This window comes from Parasteatoda tepidariorum, chromosome X2 (genome assembly GCF_043381705.1).
Source record: "Parasteatoda tepidariorum isolate YZ-2023 chromosome X2, CAS_Ptep_4.0, whole genome shotgun sequence".
Lineage (NCBI taxonomy): Eukaryota > Metazoa > Arthropoda > Arachnida > Araneae > Theridiidae > Parasteatoda > Parasteatoda tepidariorum.
In genome coordinates this window covers 54,081,581-54,099,928 of record NC_092215.1, presented here as the reverse complement: position 1 = coordinate 54,099,928, position 18,348 = coordinate 54,081,581, and the positions used below count along the sequence as shown (strand labels likewise).

The 18,348-nt window shown below is 26.4% G+C and overlaps 1 protein-coding gene across 4 annotated transcripts in view; it reads right to left on the bottom strand.

Moving 5' to 3' along the window:
- Window positions 1-18,348, bottom strand: part of LOC107443758 (transcription factor cropped) — a 36,444-nt gene that overhangs the window by 2,906 nt on the left and 15,190 nt on the right. For 2 of the 4 annotated variants that reach the window (XM_016057729.4, XM_016057720.4), the window contains exons 2-3: window positions 6,593-6,758; window positions 1,573-1,750 (exon numbers count right to left, since the gene is read on the bottom strand). In XM_016057729.4, coding sequence (XP_015913215.1) covers window positions 1,573-1,750; window positions 6,593-6,758 — 344 coding nt within the window. Of the gene's footprint in view, window positions 1-1,572; window positions 1,751-6,588; window positions 6,759-18,348 lie in introns of all 4 variants that reach the window. The other 2 variants (XM_071188213.1, XM_071188211.1) reach the window with 1 other exon arrangement.

Genomic DNA, 18,348 nt, shown 5'->3' with positions numbered 1-18,348 from the left:
TTACTTTTAGTAAATATTTATTTTTTATTATTTTATTTAAAAATAGTCAAAAAAATTTTGACTCGTAAGGTATGCAATTTTAAATGGCAATATACAAAATTTGAGGGCAATCGGTCGAATAGTTATTGAAAAATGTAATAGCAAAAACCGATTTAGATTCTAAATATCCGGTATCCGGCCAAATTAAAATCCGTTGCATCACTCATTTAGAATATTATCTAACTATTTAAAATTTTCCTCTTTACTTAAGACCATCTTATAATTAAAAGATGTCACGAGAAGACGAATAAAGTTTTTTATAACTTGTATTACAAAAATTTTTTCCTTCCAAAACAAATCTGAACCATTATTTATAAAAACGTGTCTTTTTTTCCCTTTCAAATTCCGATAATTTTAGTATAATGTTTATACAATTGTCGGATTTCAAATTTGTGTAATTATGTTTTGGCACATTGAGTTCTCAACGATTCCATCGTACATACACCAGCAAATTTTAATTTCAGTTATCCATTTTAGACGTGCTTAGTTCGCAACAATTCTATTAAGAACTACGTTGTTTGATCATCGAATTGCCCCCCAACCATATCCAGTGTTATTTTTCCCTTCTAAATTTCGATATTATAAATATAATTATAATTTGCGAACTTTAGTTCATATAGTTTTTTTTCTTCTTCAAATTACGATGTTTTTAATAAGTTGTTATAAGTGCACGCAAGTTTCAAATATGAGAAACCCTTTTTTGATGCCCTCTATTCACACCATACATCCATGCTGTTTTTGAATAACTTTTTCTACAGTTCCATTTTGTTTTTTCCTCAATTTCCACAATTTTTCTGATTTTGATGCGTTCAATATATCATGATGCCTGAATTTTGAAGTCAGTTTTACGAGCTACGCTTTCAGCGAGACAGTCATAAAAACACATTTTTTCGATTGTTCTTCGGTGATTTCTACATGGTTTTTCAAATTTTGACATAATTAATGAAATATTGGCTGGAACATCAAAAAATCTATACTAAAATACAGAGGCAAAACAGCCCCGATATGAATAAATGTCGTTGTTCAATGTCCTCAAAATATAAACAAACATTTTTATCATCATGCACTAGAACCAATAAAAAATTTTACTCACAGCATTTCAGATAAGTTTACACTCTTTTATTCTTCTAAAAGGCAAGAAGATTAAGTTTCAGAATAGCTTGCTGGAAAAGGAAAAATGAAATTTCTTTGCTTTTTTCTAAAACATCTTCTTTCAATCAAATTGGTTGTATTTTATTCGTTGTATTTAAAAATCTTTAAAGAGTAGAAAAAATTTTAAATAAATTATGGAAATTCTAAAAACAATTATTTTTATTACTTAGCTAATCATAATCTTGACTATGAAATCATAATAGTTGGCACCTCTGCTGTATATGTTTTGGAAAGGAGGAATGAGCATCTAACAGTCGCAAAAATGTGGTTATAAATGGTTAAGAACACACACTTGGCAATTTACATGTGACCTCATAAGGCCATGTGTAAACATTCCCTATACATACATACAAGTAAATAAAATAGTAAACAAAAACTTGCCAGGCTCTCGTTTTTTCCTTTTTGGTAAAGGAGATCCAGAACAACTACCATCACTGTCTTGAATATTAGATGGAGAGTGAAGCAATCTTCGTGAAAACTGGCTGTTTTGTTCTAAGAGTCTAGCCTTCTCTTGTTCCAATTGAAATACATAATCAGCTGTACTCTGAAGTATTGCTGCCTGAAATAACAGTTTAATCCACAAAATATTACAATTAAATAAAATAACTCTTAAGACATAAAAGATTTCTCAATTATTTTTAAATTATCTGTATGACAAATGAAACCCTTTTCCCTCAGCTGTACGGTGTGAAGAAAAAAAGCAAACCTTAATAACTTTTGATCTAATGATCATATTTTCATTACTAGAACTAAATCTTAATTGTTAGATGGTCTAACCTTAAATATGCAAATTAATTTGTGCAAACAATATTTTAAGTAACAAAATCAGGCATAAACACGTACTTTCTCTAAATCAACATACCTACCCCCCCTTTTTTTTTTACTGATTTCGATCCTTAACTGTAATAAGGAAATAATGGTTACAATAGCTGAGACAGGAGAGTGATGATAAATTAAGGTCCATTATTGTTAATTTTTCTTTTTGCGTATTTCACCAAATCTCTGGAACTAATGAAGCAAATCAAGGCATTTTTACACACAAGTAAAACTTGTTTATCCACATAATTTCATGTAAAAAATTATTTTTTATAATTTTTATTGTTTAATTCATTAATGGTCAAAAAATTTTGAATTTTAAAGTAAAAGTTTACACCAATTTAATCTACATAATTTTAAATGATAAATTCTATAATTTGGAGTGAATCACTCTAAAAGTTAAAAATAGGATTTCATTGAGGATTGTGTGCTAGTGAAATTAACATTAGAGGCTCAGAATCTCAACCCCTCTCCTGCTTAAACTATAATAATCAAACTTGCTTATAACAATAACTAAGGGACCATAATATTTGCTCATTATAACCAAGTGGTTGTAAAGAATGGGAATAGGGGGGAAAAAATTCTAAAATACTTTATAAATTCTATATATTATACTTAGTTAATTTGCTATGAACTGTTTTTGTCTTCTTATTGCGCTATTGTTCTTCGGATAAGACTTCATTTGACACAGAAAAACAGCATTTGCACCCTTGCTTTTGAAAAGGATTCTTGTGTTCACTGGATATATATCACAATACTAATCTTCAGTTGTCTTACAAATATTAAAGAAATTTTTTAAGTGGTAAGGTGGGCTAGAGATATGGAAATAAGTATAAATTTTAAGAATCACAAAAATAAAGTTTGCTAAAACTGGGGTTTGCATGTTAAAAGCAAGATAAACTCCAATAGACTTAAAATTGTAATAACCAAATATTTTCTCCTTCATTGAAACTGGGTTCTCATTAAATCAGGGCTTGACTGTATGACCATATTTTCCAGATGCTGTAACATCTATTTTGAGGGTTAAAAATACATATACATCCAACAAGTTACATTTGTTTAGAGAAAGAAAGTTTTTGTGTCTGATTTTGTAACTGAAAATATTTTCTTAACTAATTAATTAGCGTATTTAAGGTTAGACCTTTAAACCATAATCCTCTAACATGAAAATAATGATCATTAAATCAAAATTTATTAAAAGTGAGTTTCTTACTCTACACAAAATTATACTAATCCGAGTATGGCATAAAAAAATATTTTCATGGCAAATAAAAAAAAAAAGTAAATTACAATGTGTTAAATTTAGAATTTTAATAATAAAATATTTATAACTATGACAGTGAAGTGTTTTCGAATTCTCCATCTAATTCATTATAAATCAGTAAGAAAAACTACCAACAGAAACAAACAACAATGACTGAGGACACAGGATAATATATTGTTTAGAATGACATCAAAGGCAATAATGATTAGCAAACATTTTTTTCTTTTGCTGAAAACAACACTATGCCAATTCAAAAGGAGTTTTAAATGTGAGTAACTTAATTTAATTGGAATTTTATATTCATTCAAAATGGTTTCATTTGGTTTCATTTCAAAATAATTTTGAAAATGAAGTATATTGTTAACATGCATTCAGAGAATTGTAAAACAAAATCATAAAGGAAGTTAATACAACATTTTTCTTAACTTGAAAACAAATGAAAACCAGTTACTAGCATTTCACAAATGGGAGAATAAATTTTTCGAACAAGAAAAGTGTGATTCATAAATTTATCAAATCCCTTGAAAAGAATGTTTATGAGACTACATTACTTTAAACCGAACTAATTCATATGGTACAAATAAAGGTTTATTTCTGAATTAAAAAATCATTTTCCAATTCTTTTTTTTTTTTTTTTTTTAAATCTAGCACATTTGATTTGACGCAACTTGATTTTTGTTTTATTTTCAGACAGGGCCCAAAAAAAATAAGCTATATTGCATAATTTTGTTATCACACGTGTTGGTGACATTTTGTGGGTATGAGAACACCCGACACTATTAATTAAGTTTTACTTTGCGTAATTGAACTCCAGAAAAATATAAACAATAGTTTGAAAATTAAATGAACAATATATATCCTAAAATTGACTATATTGCACTTACTGTATAACATATAATAATAAATATTTACCGATAAATGTAAATTATTAAATAAAAGCATTGAGAACTAAAGAATTTTTATACCATATCCACATTGTTAAATATGTAAAAAGGCCGGAAGAATTTTATAGAAGGGAGTTGCAATAAATAATTCTATAGTTAAGTACAAATACAATTTTTAAAAAATCAATTTGTCAATATGTTCACTTTTATTATTATTTTAACGATTTTTTATCAATCTTCCACTAATCTGATTTTGAGCAAAGTTCTGGCGATTTTTTGTAATTAGCCAATTTTTTCCTGAATTTCGTCATTTGCTGCTTGGAAATCAATCTTTTTCCATCTTTCCTGATTTTTTTTTTTTTTTAATGTGAATAACTATTTTTTCTATAGCATTCCTTTGTTTAAATCTCCAATGCTTTAGGATTAAAGATTTACCCATATTTATATTTTTTTACAAATTTTCTATTTTTAAATTCATTTATGATTTTGGCAAGTTAAGAGTTGATTTTTTAGGTCAAATCTATCTAAAAGATCTACATGAGATGTATTTGTGAAAGATTTATTTAATTAAAAGCAAGCCATATTTATTAAATTAAATCAAATAGAATAAATAACTAAAAAATAATGCTTTTTATCAACAGACAAGCAAAAGTAAAAAGATAAATAAACAAACGACAAAAACGTTTAATTAAATTATCCTAAAATATAATACACAGCTGCTCGATAACGAAAAATGGAGGGAGAACTTCATAAAATAAAAGAACAACTTTTCAAAAACTAAGTCATCCTAAAAAAAATTTAAAAAATACATTAATAAAAATATTATACAAATAATCTGCATTTAATTAAATTTAAATCAACAGAAAAACGTTTAAAAATAGAATCATAAATAGATAGATAAATAAATAGAAAAATTTAAAGGACAATGGTAAAACGTGAAATCAATAAAAAAAATATCAAAAAGAATTATTGTAGTCAGCCAAATTATAATAAATTAGATAAAACCAAATTATAATTAACTAAAGATAACTTAAAATCACCCAAATTAACTAATATAAAACAAATTAATGATTAAAAAAAGCAATATATTTCCTACCTACTTAAAGAGAAAAATAGAAAACTGTGAAATACAATAACCTATTAATCAAATTAAATAAAAACAGAATTACCATTTCCAGACAGAAACGAAATGCTAACTTAAATTTAGAAACCAGGAGCCGCAGATATGTGATCAACTGAATTAATAATTATTAAAAAAAAAAATATTATGAAATTCATGAATAGGAAGAATTAATTTAGCTAGTACGAAATGTATTGCAACGGAAAAAAAAGAGGAGAAAAAAACGAACTCAAAACGAAGTGGAATCAGAAATGTATCACTTGTAAAATAAGAAAGCTAAAAATACTGCCTGCTTTCAGTAATAAATAATTAATCTAATGCTTATGTATAAGCATTCTACTTTTATTTTTTTTACCAAATAAAAAAAAATATTATAAAAGCAGACGATTTCTAACGAAAGCAGATGTGATTCACATCAGGCAAAAGACTTGCTAATGATACCACCACCTCTGAGGAATCAGAATTCATTCAATTAAAAAAAAATAGTGTTTCTCTGATCGATATAAAATAAATAAACATAGTAGATGATAAAAAAAAAACGTTTTGTTTCTAATAATTAATGTATTATTCAAAATTATAAAACACTAATTTGTCATAACAACTAAGGGATAATGAAAATTGAGAAGCATAAGTGTATTAGAAAAAAATCTTGCATGTCAATACTTTCAAGGAAGAAGTTTCAAGTTACTTAACTGGGATATCCAATTGACAACACTTCAGAAACGGTTAAGAATAACAGAATCTTGTTATTACACTTTAAGATGATCAGACCGGAAAAAAAAGTCTGTTTTTTTTTTAAATCCTCTACTGCACAAGCTCTAATTACGGTTGTAAACAGAAAAGTGAAATCTTGCAATTAGATAGGGTGTAAAATTCCCTAACAATTCCCAGTTTTGGGATAAAATGACGTTTTTTCCCGACAATTCTCTGAATTTTTTTCTTATCTTGTTTAAATGTGTGGTAGCAGAAACCCTAAAGTACGGCAATGGTTGCTGTTGATTACTACAGCATTTTTTCCCCTTTAACTATGTTGGGATTTATCCCATTTTTTTTTTATTATCATTGTATGAATTCAACTTAAATTTAAAGAAAATTTTTATGCGTAATATTCAAGGACCTTATGTTTGCCAATTTTTTTACTTGTTAGATTACGCAGAATTTTTAAAATTTGTCTGAGTGTGTTGAGATCACAGATAAATTTGGATTTACGAAGATAGTGTTGCAGATTCACTCCGTGAATTCTACTACTGGGGTAAAATGTTTTTTAAAGGAAAAAACTATTAAATAACAAAATGATTTTTGAAATAAAGAACTTGCCTTGCTTAGTTTTTCACCTTCACGATGAGGCAGTAAAGCACGAAGAGATTGAAAGCCCGCATTTATACTTTGCATTCTGCGTCTTTCATTACTGTTAGCAATTTCTCTTCTTATCCTCTTCTCTTGTTCTAATAAACTTTTAGGAGAAATTGGTCTGTTTCCTAACCTATAAAAATAACATACATATTTATGTATTTGGATAAAATTCAAATCAATCACTTAAAAAAGAGCGTTTCTTGAACTGAAATTATTTAAGTAATGACCAAGGATTCATAGAAAAAATACATGTCTTAATAAAAACACACAAACCAGGTGAATTACAAGACATCATGATGACATCAGCAACTAGTCTGGGTGATCGAAAGTTGATAATTATTGCACAAACCTTACACTTTTAGAGCTTATTTATAAAACTAGTTTACAAAAATTTGCAAACCATAACGTGTATATAATTTTGGATTGCCCTGGAGATAGTAAATCAATCTTAAAGATAGTTTTAAAAGATACAAAAAAATAAGAAATAACCGAATTTCAAAATAGTGTGGAAAATAATGGTCTGCGGTTCATGTAGATTGTAATCTTACATAGTGTAAATTATTCTTCTTTCAAACCAGTATCATAAGACAGGGTTCATACTTAATTTACGAAAAAAAAATTTTTTTTATTATTCAAAAGGACAATTTTAAAAAAATAAGTTACACAGCTACATCAGTTTAAAAAAAGTATTGATGAATAAAGAACTTCAGGATTTTTTGTTATTTTATAATGTTAAAAGAAAGTCAATCGCTTTGAAAATCAGTAAGCATGTTTTTTCCTCATCCATCCATATTTGGTATTTTTGGCATTCCTTCCATGTTTGGCATTGTTGGGGTACCGTTTACGTTAGACATATCCCTTTCCTATTCAACCCAACATTATCCTACTCAAGGAAATTTTCATAATTCAGTTGTGATATTAATTTTGAATATACTGTAAAATTGTTAAAATATATTATAAAAAAACATAAAAAAAATAATGTATTTTATTGATCTTCTAGAAACTCGTTCAACTTTTCCTGAAAATAGAACAAAAAAATTGTAAATAACGTGCTAACTAATTTTTTGGATTAAATATTCAATCAATAAATTTAAGGCATTTATTTTGTACAATTAATGTTTGTTTTAATATAATTCGTGTTAGAAAACGGCAGTAATTAACAATCAGTTTTGAAGTTCACTCCTTTATATTAAAATTCACTCCTCAAAAATTTATAAAAGACTGAAATTACTGTCTAGACATTACTGTCTAGAACTGCTGTCTATTAAAACAATTACCCAACATTATTCGGCCTATCGCCCCTCTGGATGCTGATAGCCACTGATCGTCCCCTTCCTAAATGTTGACTGCCACCTATGGCCCCTCCCTCTCTCTCTCTCTCTCTCTTTTTTTTTTCTGACTTTNTTTTTTTTTTTTTTTTTTCTCAAAAAACCACAAGTTGTCACTATAAGCATTGATTTTAAAAAAAATAAAGTTATCTTTTAACGTTTTTCTTTTCTTTAATTTTCCAAAAAGAACAGATATCTGAAGGAAAATAATTAAATCATGAGAAGATATATTTTTTAATTGGAATCTGGGAGAATTGAAAGCATTGATAATTAAAGTTTGAAAACTCTATTGTTCATCTTTACAATGACTACCTTTTGCTTTCAGTTAAATTTAAAGCATTAATGTTCATCAGAGGTTTGCTTTTAAGCAAATGTTCAACCTTTTCTTTATTATGAAAGGATCGGGAAAACAGATGATTTTTATTTATTTTGTTATTTATTTATTTTGTTATTTATTTATTTTTTAAATTCATAATTCTTCGTCTGAAATCAAAACGATTGGTTACGTATACATTTTCAATTTCGATATTCGCTAGCATTTTATCATTGTTTCTCGTCAGAGTACGTAACCTAAAAAAAGTCATGATTCTCCTGCTAATATTTTTACTAAACTATATTAAATAAAATGCAATAAAAATGTTTAGTTGTCCATTGAAAAAATGAATAGGCGCCATAAAAATTCTTCAACTTTGACAATAAATAACTCATAAACTAATGTTCTCTTATTTGAATAACATTAGGGGCATGGCCCTTTTCTCACTATTGCTCGCCAACCCTAGAAACTGCTATGTATATAATATCATCTATGTATAGTGTCCTAATTTTTCGAAAAATGTTCAGATTTTTTTCTTCTTTTGCCTACTAAAAAGCCTGATTTATGCAGAAAATATTATTTATACAGTACGGGATAATCAATGTGCCCTGTAGCAGAATTTTTTTGAGCTATCTGCGTCAATTCTCACTAATACCATTCTGAAAGATACTTTTAATAGTGAAAAATATAACTAAATTTAAGTAACAAAAGCGCTTAGTGTTCACAAAAACGTTAACAATAAATCATTGATATCAAACTTCATTGATAATAAATGTTTCATTAATAGAATGAAATGATAAATTAAGGAACGAAATATCTATTTTTTTAGAGCTTAAATAAAGATTACAATGTAACTTTTGAATTATAACTTTTTCATTATTCGTTTAATATCATTTTAATATTTTAATAATAATTAGTATATTTAAAATAATAATTACTATCAGTAAATATATTTCTGTTACACCCAGTTAATTTCACACATATTTATTTAAATACAAGGAATTCTAAAATTTATTATGTATCTAGCTTGTTCAGATAAAAATAATTTAAGTGGATCTGTCTTTACAATTCCTTAAGGTTTTGAGTTAGATTAAAAAAAAAAACTTTCATATATTAAATTAGTTTCCAATAATAAATAATGATATTAACTTTTTTATTGCTAGTGGTATGAAGGGTGCATTGAAGTTAGATTCTACTTTACTCGTTCCCTATATTAAACAATGGAGATATGATTCTTAGATTACTCTTTATTTAGTCACTAATTAATATTTTGGACTGATTTTTTTTCCCCCGCTTCATTTCACGCTTTGAAATGTGCAATATTAAGCTTAGTTACAAAACTTTTAGTTTAAAAATTTTAAGCATTTTTAAAACTTTTTAAAGCTAACATGTTCTTTAAAAGATTGAAATTTAGAAGATAAACTTTAATTACAAGTTTATTTTAAGCATTTTTGGCTAAATTTTAGGAGGGATTAAAAATTTCAAGTAACTTTCTTTAACCTAAGATTAATATTTTAATTCATGGTGACTATATATTACGTAAATAGTAAAATAGTTTCACTTTGAGAAAAAATTAGTTTTTAAAATTTTAAGTCAAATATTTCATCAGAGTGGTATTTAGTTACAAGGTTCAAAATTTTATTCAAATCGCATAACTCCTTCATAACATCCCCGATCGACAGTGTATTAACAGTCTCCGTTTTACGTGTTTGGTAAACATGTGTGTGTGACACTTTCAGTGTGTTTTCAAAATAAATTTACAAAGCTACTAATTTTTCTACTGTTTTAAATTTTATTTTTAACTGAAACTAAATAGTACATAAAAAGAACTATAAACAGGAATACAGAAGTTGAAAATTACACTTGTAATGCTTATAAAAAAATTTCAATGCTTTATCAAAAATTTTTTAATCCTTTATTAAAATAGATGAAAACTTTCAACTAACATTTTTATGTTTTATTACGTTTATGTGTAAAGTTAAAGGATTAGTATACCGAAGAACTCAATATTACACACACACGAACACAGGGGTCTGTCTAGATTTTTTTTAAAGATACTAATTTTGTGAAAATTTAGTCATAATTTGTGAAAATTAAAAATTATAGTAAAAAATCAACACAAAAATATGGTCATGTAAGAAAATATTTTCAAAAATTGCCACTACATATAAAAATCTTTTTTGACCATTAAATTTCTATATATTTCCCCCCATATATATTCAAAAACAATTCTGCTATTGTAAAATTTTGGGTTGAAAATTGTATCCAAATTTCAAAATTCATAAAAATCATTGTCCATGTTTAAATTTCAACTTGAATTTAATAAAAACATGCCTATAACAGTACTAGTATTAAAAGTTATTTTAATTATGAGAACATTTTCATCTGGGTCATACAGAAAAAAGTTTCAAAGAAAAAAAAAAGGATCATAAAAAAAATGTCTGTTACATTAAATTTACAATAATGTTTAAGATTATGTTCGAATTTCGTCTTACTGTAAAGTTTATAGAGGGAGAGTCTCGTCGTTTCATTTTAAAAACACTCAGCAGGACAGGGAAAAAAAAAAAGCACGCTTTGATATGGCAGTAAGTGACCGGCTAGACTTACCACGTTGCACTATCTGACCAAACACGTGCTACCTTTTCGTAAAAGACAGCTGGCAGAAAAGCTCCTCTTTTCCATAGATTGCAACGAGAACGTGGTTTGCATGAGAACTCTTTTTTATTTGTGCAACTACTGCTAAACGGTAGTAAAATTTACCCTTGTGATATATATTGATAAAGCATGATATTAGTAAATAAAAACTAGGGATGTAACGAATTGAGTAGGTCGAATAGCAACATTCTTTCTGAAAAATATTTATAAATAATTTTTATATGAATATAAGTTTAGTCATTATTAAAAAATAATTAAAATTTAGCTGTATTCAGATGAAAAAAACTGACTAACAGCTATTAAAAAATAAAGTAGAAATAGAAAAAAAATTACCTCTTAATTCCCAAAACAAAACTTTAACGCTAAAAATAATATTATCCGGTAAAAAAAATTGTCTATAAAACATTAAAAGAGATAATGTTCATCAGAAACGCTTTTAAAAATGCAGCGTTATCATAAAAACGCCTATTAAAAAAAAACACAAAGATTATATACAAAAGTAAAACAAAAATCTATCTGAATTTTTGAAAGAAAATTTTAAAGCTAAACATTTCAGAATTGAATTCTAATAGAAACTATTTTAATTGCCGCGTCATAATAAAAACAAAAATCGTTCTTAATTTTTAAAGGAAAGACTCAACACTAAAAATCTTAACTTTAACTTTTTCACATTGCCGTATTTTAAGAAAAAAGTAACCGTAAAAGATTAACGCTCCTCTAAAAAATGCTGTCATAAAAAATAAAAAACGCCAATTGAAAGAAAAATAAATAAAAAAATCAGAAGAGTATCAGAAAAAAAATTATTCTTTGATCTAAAATATAACTTTAACGTTAAGAATCAGTTATCTTAGTTACTAGTTATCTGTCTTACCATACAAGAAATAAGAGACGGTGAAATAAAAGTACATTTGAAACGTTGCGTTATAATGCATTGCTTTAGTTAAAACAGAAAAACAAGGGTGCGAAGCTAGATTTTTCAACAAAAATTAAGCACCTTGAGTACTTTTTAAGCACTCAAAAAATATTTTTAATCACTTTACGAAAAAAAAAATCATAATTAGGATCTGCGCAGCAATAAAAATTGTTTTTTTCTATCGTTTAAAGTTCTTAATTTATGAACATAAAATCAATAAAATTCAAAAACATTCACAAACTTCACATAATCAAGATAAAATAACTAGTTTCTGATAAATATGGCAGAGAAAATTGTGAAAATCATGCATTTTTGAAATTTTGAACTACAATCGACACGGCAAAGAAAAAATCTCCTTCAAAAAGATAGAAAATTAAGAACTTTTTACAAACCCAGTATAAAATAAAGCACTTTTAAGAACTTTTAAAAACGCTACGCACCCTGAACAAGCAAAAATGAAACAAAACAAAAAAAAAGTTCTCAATTTTTAAAACATAAAGTGATAAAAAAAAACGATGAAGTAGACTTGTCTGAATATAATTAAAAAACAAGAAAAAAATCAGCACAGCAAAACTCATGGTTCAGTGTAAAGTAATCTAGTTTCAGTTCTTCAAATATTGCTTTTCCATGTGTCTTTCAGAAGTTAAGTTAACAAGTTTTAGAGCTTAATAAATATGTGTAAAAACTATTTCTAATAATGTAAAGAAAAAAAATAAGATTTCAGATTAAAATCCCCCCCCCAAAAAAAAATTCGTCGTAAAATAATTTTCCAAATAATACTTAACCGAATAGTCAGCAAAAGGGTCGAAACTAGAATAATTCATAACATTTCTGAAAACCAAGTTTTATTTTAAGAAGTTTCAGTCAAACTTCGGCAACTTAAAACATGAAAATATCTTATAAATCAAAATGCTTTATATAATTTGTAGTAGATAGTCACTGTTTTCGTCACTTTAACTGCAATATATTTTTTGCACTTAGCAGTATTAGACACCAGATGTGAATCATAATAACATAATAAATTTCAGCCGTATCTTTTTTTTTTTTTTAATAATGTATAGAAATTTTTTAAATTTCTAAAAATTTCAAACAGAAATAACGAATTCAGACTGTAAAATATAAAAAAAGTTTTTGAATATTCTAATCTTTATTTTGACTGTTGAAGAAATTAAGTAATATAGTTTATTTTTATCATAAGGTAAGGTTATAATACTTCTATAGTAACGAAATTTTTTTTCTTCACATCGAATATTAATAAATGTATCTCATAATTTTTTTTCTTAAATAAATTCAGACATGTTCAGTAGAAAAGTAGTTAGAATATAGTAAAGGGGAAAAAATTTAAAGTAAAATACATATTATCTGAATTTATTAAACAAATTGTCGAAAGATTTCCTTAAAAATATTCAATTATTTGTTCATTATTTTTATTTGTGAGTAAATTTAAAATTTTCAAATCGACCGTATTTCAATTTGAAACGTTCGTAGTAAGCGAGATTAAATTTGAAAAAAATTAAATTCATTTAACGAATTGCCATGAAAAAAATAATGATAACTCTGGGATTTAAACAGGTATTTCCTAAGGTGTATTTTATTAAAAAGATTATTATATGAAACACTTTCCAAACCAAATACTGAAGATAGAAAAATTATAAACAATCAATCCAACACATTTTTCTTAGCGAAAGAAGCCGGTTATGAACAAAACTTATTCACGCAGCCTGAGGTTGTTAGGCTATTGGCACGACGCCAAATTTCCCAGTATCTCTCAACTGAATTCGACTCGTGTTCAACATTTAGATATTACAGCATTATATCAAGCACCATAGGCGTAGCGTCGGGGGATGGGCACGTGTCTTCTCAATAATTTTCATAACTTCAGTATTTATTTGATTGCTGTTGAAAAAAAAAAAAAAACCCGAGAAAAACCTATTTTTATTTGATGAAAAAATTTAATAGTTTTATATTATTAATATATAGTTTAATCAGAGCCGGCGGAAGACGTTTTCACGTCACAGGCGATATTGCGACCGGCGCCTTTAACGCAGTTTTGGAAAGGAATCTGAATTAAAAAATATAGATATATTTTTCCCTTTGAATTGTTTCGGTGGTGTAGTCATAATGCTGTATAAAACTGCTTATTATATTTTAAATTTTAATAATTCAAACAGAAAATTATAAAATCCATAAATCAACCCTAAATGTTGATTTAAGAAACAAATGTAAAAGATAAATAATGAATTCAATGTTAAAAGAAGTTTAATTGTTGAGAATATCACCTCAAGTATTCAAGAATCTATTATAAGAATAAATTTAATGAGCATAATCTTTTATGAGATAAAAACAGGGTCTTGCCGGGGCGAATCGGGCGTGATAAATAATAATATAAATTTTATGATGATTGTGTTGCATAATGTATTACATAAATATTTTATATAAAGGGAATTTTATGGTCATCAAAATAGAAAAACTGCAATATTTTCCAGTTATGATTGACATTATATGACTCATAATTTTGAATAGTAATAAGCATTTCATTAATCAAAGATATTTAAAAGATTTTTTAATCAATTTAAAAAGGGAATTCTGCATAAAGTGAACATTTTAGAACAAAACTGATTTCTATAAATGAGGTTCGCTTTATTATGTACTAGTATTACTTATTTAAATATTCAAGCAAACGAAGCAAAAATTCTATTTCCATAGGGATTTTTTTAGGAAACTTACTAAATGTTAGGGAATTTTTTTAAATGTACAAAAACCAGGAGAAACTGGCAAAATCCAGTAGAGTTGGCAGCTATGTATACTATATCATTTTTTGTTCAAAACCTTGCCTGTAAATCAATGTCATGTGCCTGATCCAAACAGGAAAATACTATATATATTTTATTGATTTTACTACGAAATCAATAAATTACATTTATTTTTTCAATTGGCAGAAAATAAAATTTTATTAATTGTTTAATTTTATTACTCACCATTTTAATTAGTTGAAATTTAAGATATCATTTTAAAGATCATATTTATTTATTGTAGCAAAGCCACTGAGAGAATTTTGTATTAAATGGAATATGGGATATGATATATGGAATATTTTATGCGTAACATATGGAAGGACTAATTTTTTAAAAGAAAATTTATTTTGCTTTTAAAAATTAATCCATTTAAGAAATAACTTTATAAAAAATTAATGAAATAAACAATATTAGTTATTTTTTTTAATATCTGCTAGTTTTTATTAGTTAGGTATGGATATAAAATGGATATGGATATTAAAACTGTGATTTTTATTTATTACTTTTATTATTATTTTGATTTCATTGTTATGTATTTTAATTTTAGTTGTATATTTTATTTTTTATTAATTCAATTTTAAGTATTTTTATTCTTAATTATTGTTTTATAAGATTTTAATGGGAAGAACCAAGAGTGAAATGTTTATCCACTTAACACAAAGTAAATAAATTATTACTAAAAGTGGAATATCATTAGTAGTATTGACCTATTAATTTCACTGACGTATGCATATGCAAGTGGACATATTTTTTTCACAAAATTCATAAAATATACCAGTAATTTTAAAATATTTGTAAACACAGTGTAACTAGTGAGGAAAACAAAATAACAGTTAAATTAATAAAAAAACAGTTTGACTGCCTGATTAAACTTGTTTTCTAACAGTTGTCATTAATTTTCTATTTCCACCGGCAATCAAACAAGTTTTGTTATTTTCACCCACACCTTTTTCCGTAGTTATTCTACAGAGATTTTGTATTTTACTTGATTAAATATTAGTTTAGTTTAAAATATGTATTAGGGAATATCTCTTATTTGTTATTGTTTGTTGACTTATTACTAAGTATTCTATAATTCTGATCTAATTACTGACCAGGGCATGAGTAAAAGACACTGAAAAATGTTTGTTTGCAAGAGGTAACAGAGAGGTGTTGAAAGACGAATTTAAGAAATATCTCCAATCTCCATCAGGCAATCAAACTGGCTATGAGGATTTTTATACGGTCCTTTCCACTAGTGATTCGACAGAATTCGAAAGGATTTTATTTTCCTTTCCCTTAAAAATCAATTTGCGATCACTTACTTGTATACTTTTTATTCATTTTTGACAAAAATACAATTAGTACATGATGAACATAAACACCCCATGTATAAAAAACTTAACTTTTTTTTCACAAATTTTTTCTTCTTTGTTTTAGGGGTTTTTTTTTTTTCGAAACTTGAGTTTATACTCAGTCTTTAGAATCTTCAGAAACTATGATGTCTCAAGAAAAGCGCCATCTTATTTGTACAAACCTATGAAACAGCTGTCTTATTACGTTAATTTGTCAATATTAATAATTAATTTCGAAAGATAAAGTTTCAGGAATTACTAGTTATATGATATAGTTGTTAATAAACTTCACTTTGACTTTCATTTTGTTTTAATATAATTTTAGTGTGTGATGTGATTAATGTTAATCAAAATCAAATAATTGATTTTGCAGAGTTAAATATTTTTTTTATTTTAACAAATATCGAAGAAAAGAAACGCGATATATTTTCGCACTAAATATATTGTTCAATAATTTTTTTTTTAAAGTTATGAACACACTTTTAACATATGAAACACTTTACATTCCATTTTTAGATATCGGCTTCAATACTACATCTAGACCTGTGGATACCAACTGGAGGGCCAGCAAAGCCTTTTTTTTTTGTTACCCGCGAACTAAAATATATTAGTTGTCATTTTTTGAGGGGGGGGGGAGACAATTTTTGCAAAAAAATATATGTGGGTTTAAAATACTTTTCTTTCGTTAAAAAACCTAATTTCTTCATTTTTTTTAAAAAATTTAACAATATCAATATCTTAAAAATTTGATATCTGTTGCACATTAAAGTTATTGTAGCCATAATTCTTTAATATGTGATTAAATATTTTTAAAAATCTACTTCTTATTTTAATTTGTAATTCAATACTTATGTTTTGTACTACTTGTTAAAAATCTGACAGTAATATTTAATGCTCCTTCAAACATAAAAGAGTCCTATATAAAATTTTGATAAAGTTGCGGCCAGCCATTTGACTGGTGTTTTTAATTACGGCCCCCGGCCTCGTGTTAGTAGGAAACCCCTGATCTAGACAAATTAGGTACAGTTTCCGATGACTTTTTTTTTTCTAAGTGATTGATCGGACTACTAATTTAAAAGTTAAGGTTTCGTGTACAAAAAGTACTGTTTTATATTTATCTGATTATGAATCTGCTATTGTTGTCTAAGTAAGTGAGATATAGTTTTCTATATTATTTTACCACGCCAAATCGGATGAGACCAAAATAAAGTCGATAGGATTAACTAAAAGTTATATAATTTTATGAAGAAAAAAAAAAGAGTATAATTTTGTAAGTATGCTTATTCACGCCACTGGCATTGCTAGAGAGACACGTAAGACATAGTTTCTTATTTTTTGTTTACGTTAACGTAAAGAAAGAACGAAACCTAATGTGGTCTTTGAAAGCTATTACAAACGCGTAATGAGTATAAATTAAAAATTGTACTTTGTACATACGAAATCTTTATAACGCCTAAACAATCATTTCTATCTTACTACTCACTTCGCTCACCCACTCAAAATTGTTTTTCATAATATCACAATAACTTTTAATCCTTAAAAATGAACCGATTATTACATTCCGTTGTTATAAATTCTTTAAATATTTTTCGACAGATTATTTAGCAATAATGCGAAAAGTTAATACTTAATTATGATTTAGAATTTTTAGCAGCTATTTTGTACTAATTATTTTAGTTGCATATGTTCATTATACACAGGTTTATAACAATGTTAATGAAATTAATTGAACAATTTAGAATTACTTTTTAAAATGCAAGCGCCATTAAAACGGTAGATAAATGACTTCGTCATAAAATTCTGCTTAATAAAGTAATATTATGCAATTGCTTTATAATGAAAGAACAACAATTTTAGTTTTTAACTTTTTGAAGGGGGGAAAAAAAAAGAATGAACTTTTTTCGCCTGTTTTTGGAGTTAGCGATTGAAGAATTTTTTATCTCATAAATATTAAGCCAATATTTTCCCCTTATAAATAAAAATCTATTTTGAGCCGAAAAGTGTGACTTGAATTCAGTCACGTTTTTGGATTTTATCAATAGAAATTTCCTAAGTTTTACAGCAAAAACTTTTAAACTTTTTATCAAACTTTCCTTATTATTATTTTGAAAATAGTAAAAATAAATTACTATTAAAAGTAGGGAAGTAATTGAAGAAGGTCAAAGTTAAGGCATTAAAATCAATATTCCAAAAATGAAAAAAAAAACGCCCTGAAAATAATTTGTTATTTAATGATCGGATGTTCACGTTCTAGGACTCAATTTTAATGGCGCAAGAGGGTGACCTCAAATATGCTAATTAATTATAGCAGATGATATTTTAAGTTACGAAATCAGACACTAAAACGCACTTACTCTGAATAAACATACCTTTTTTTTTTTT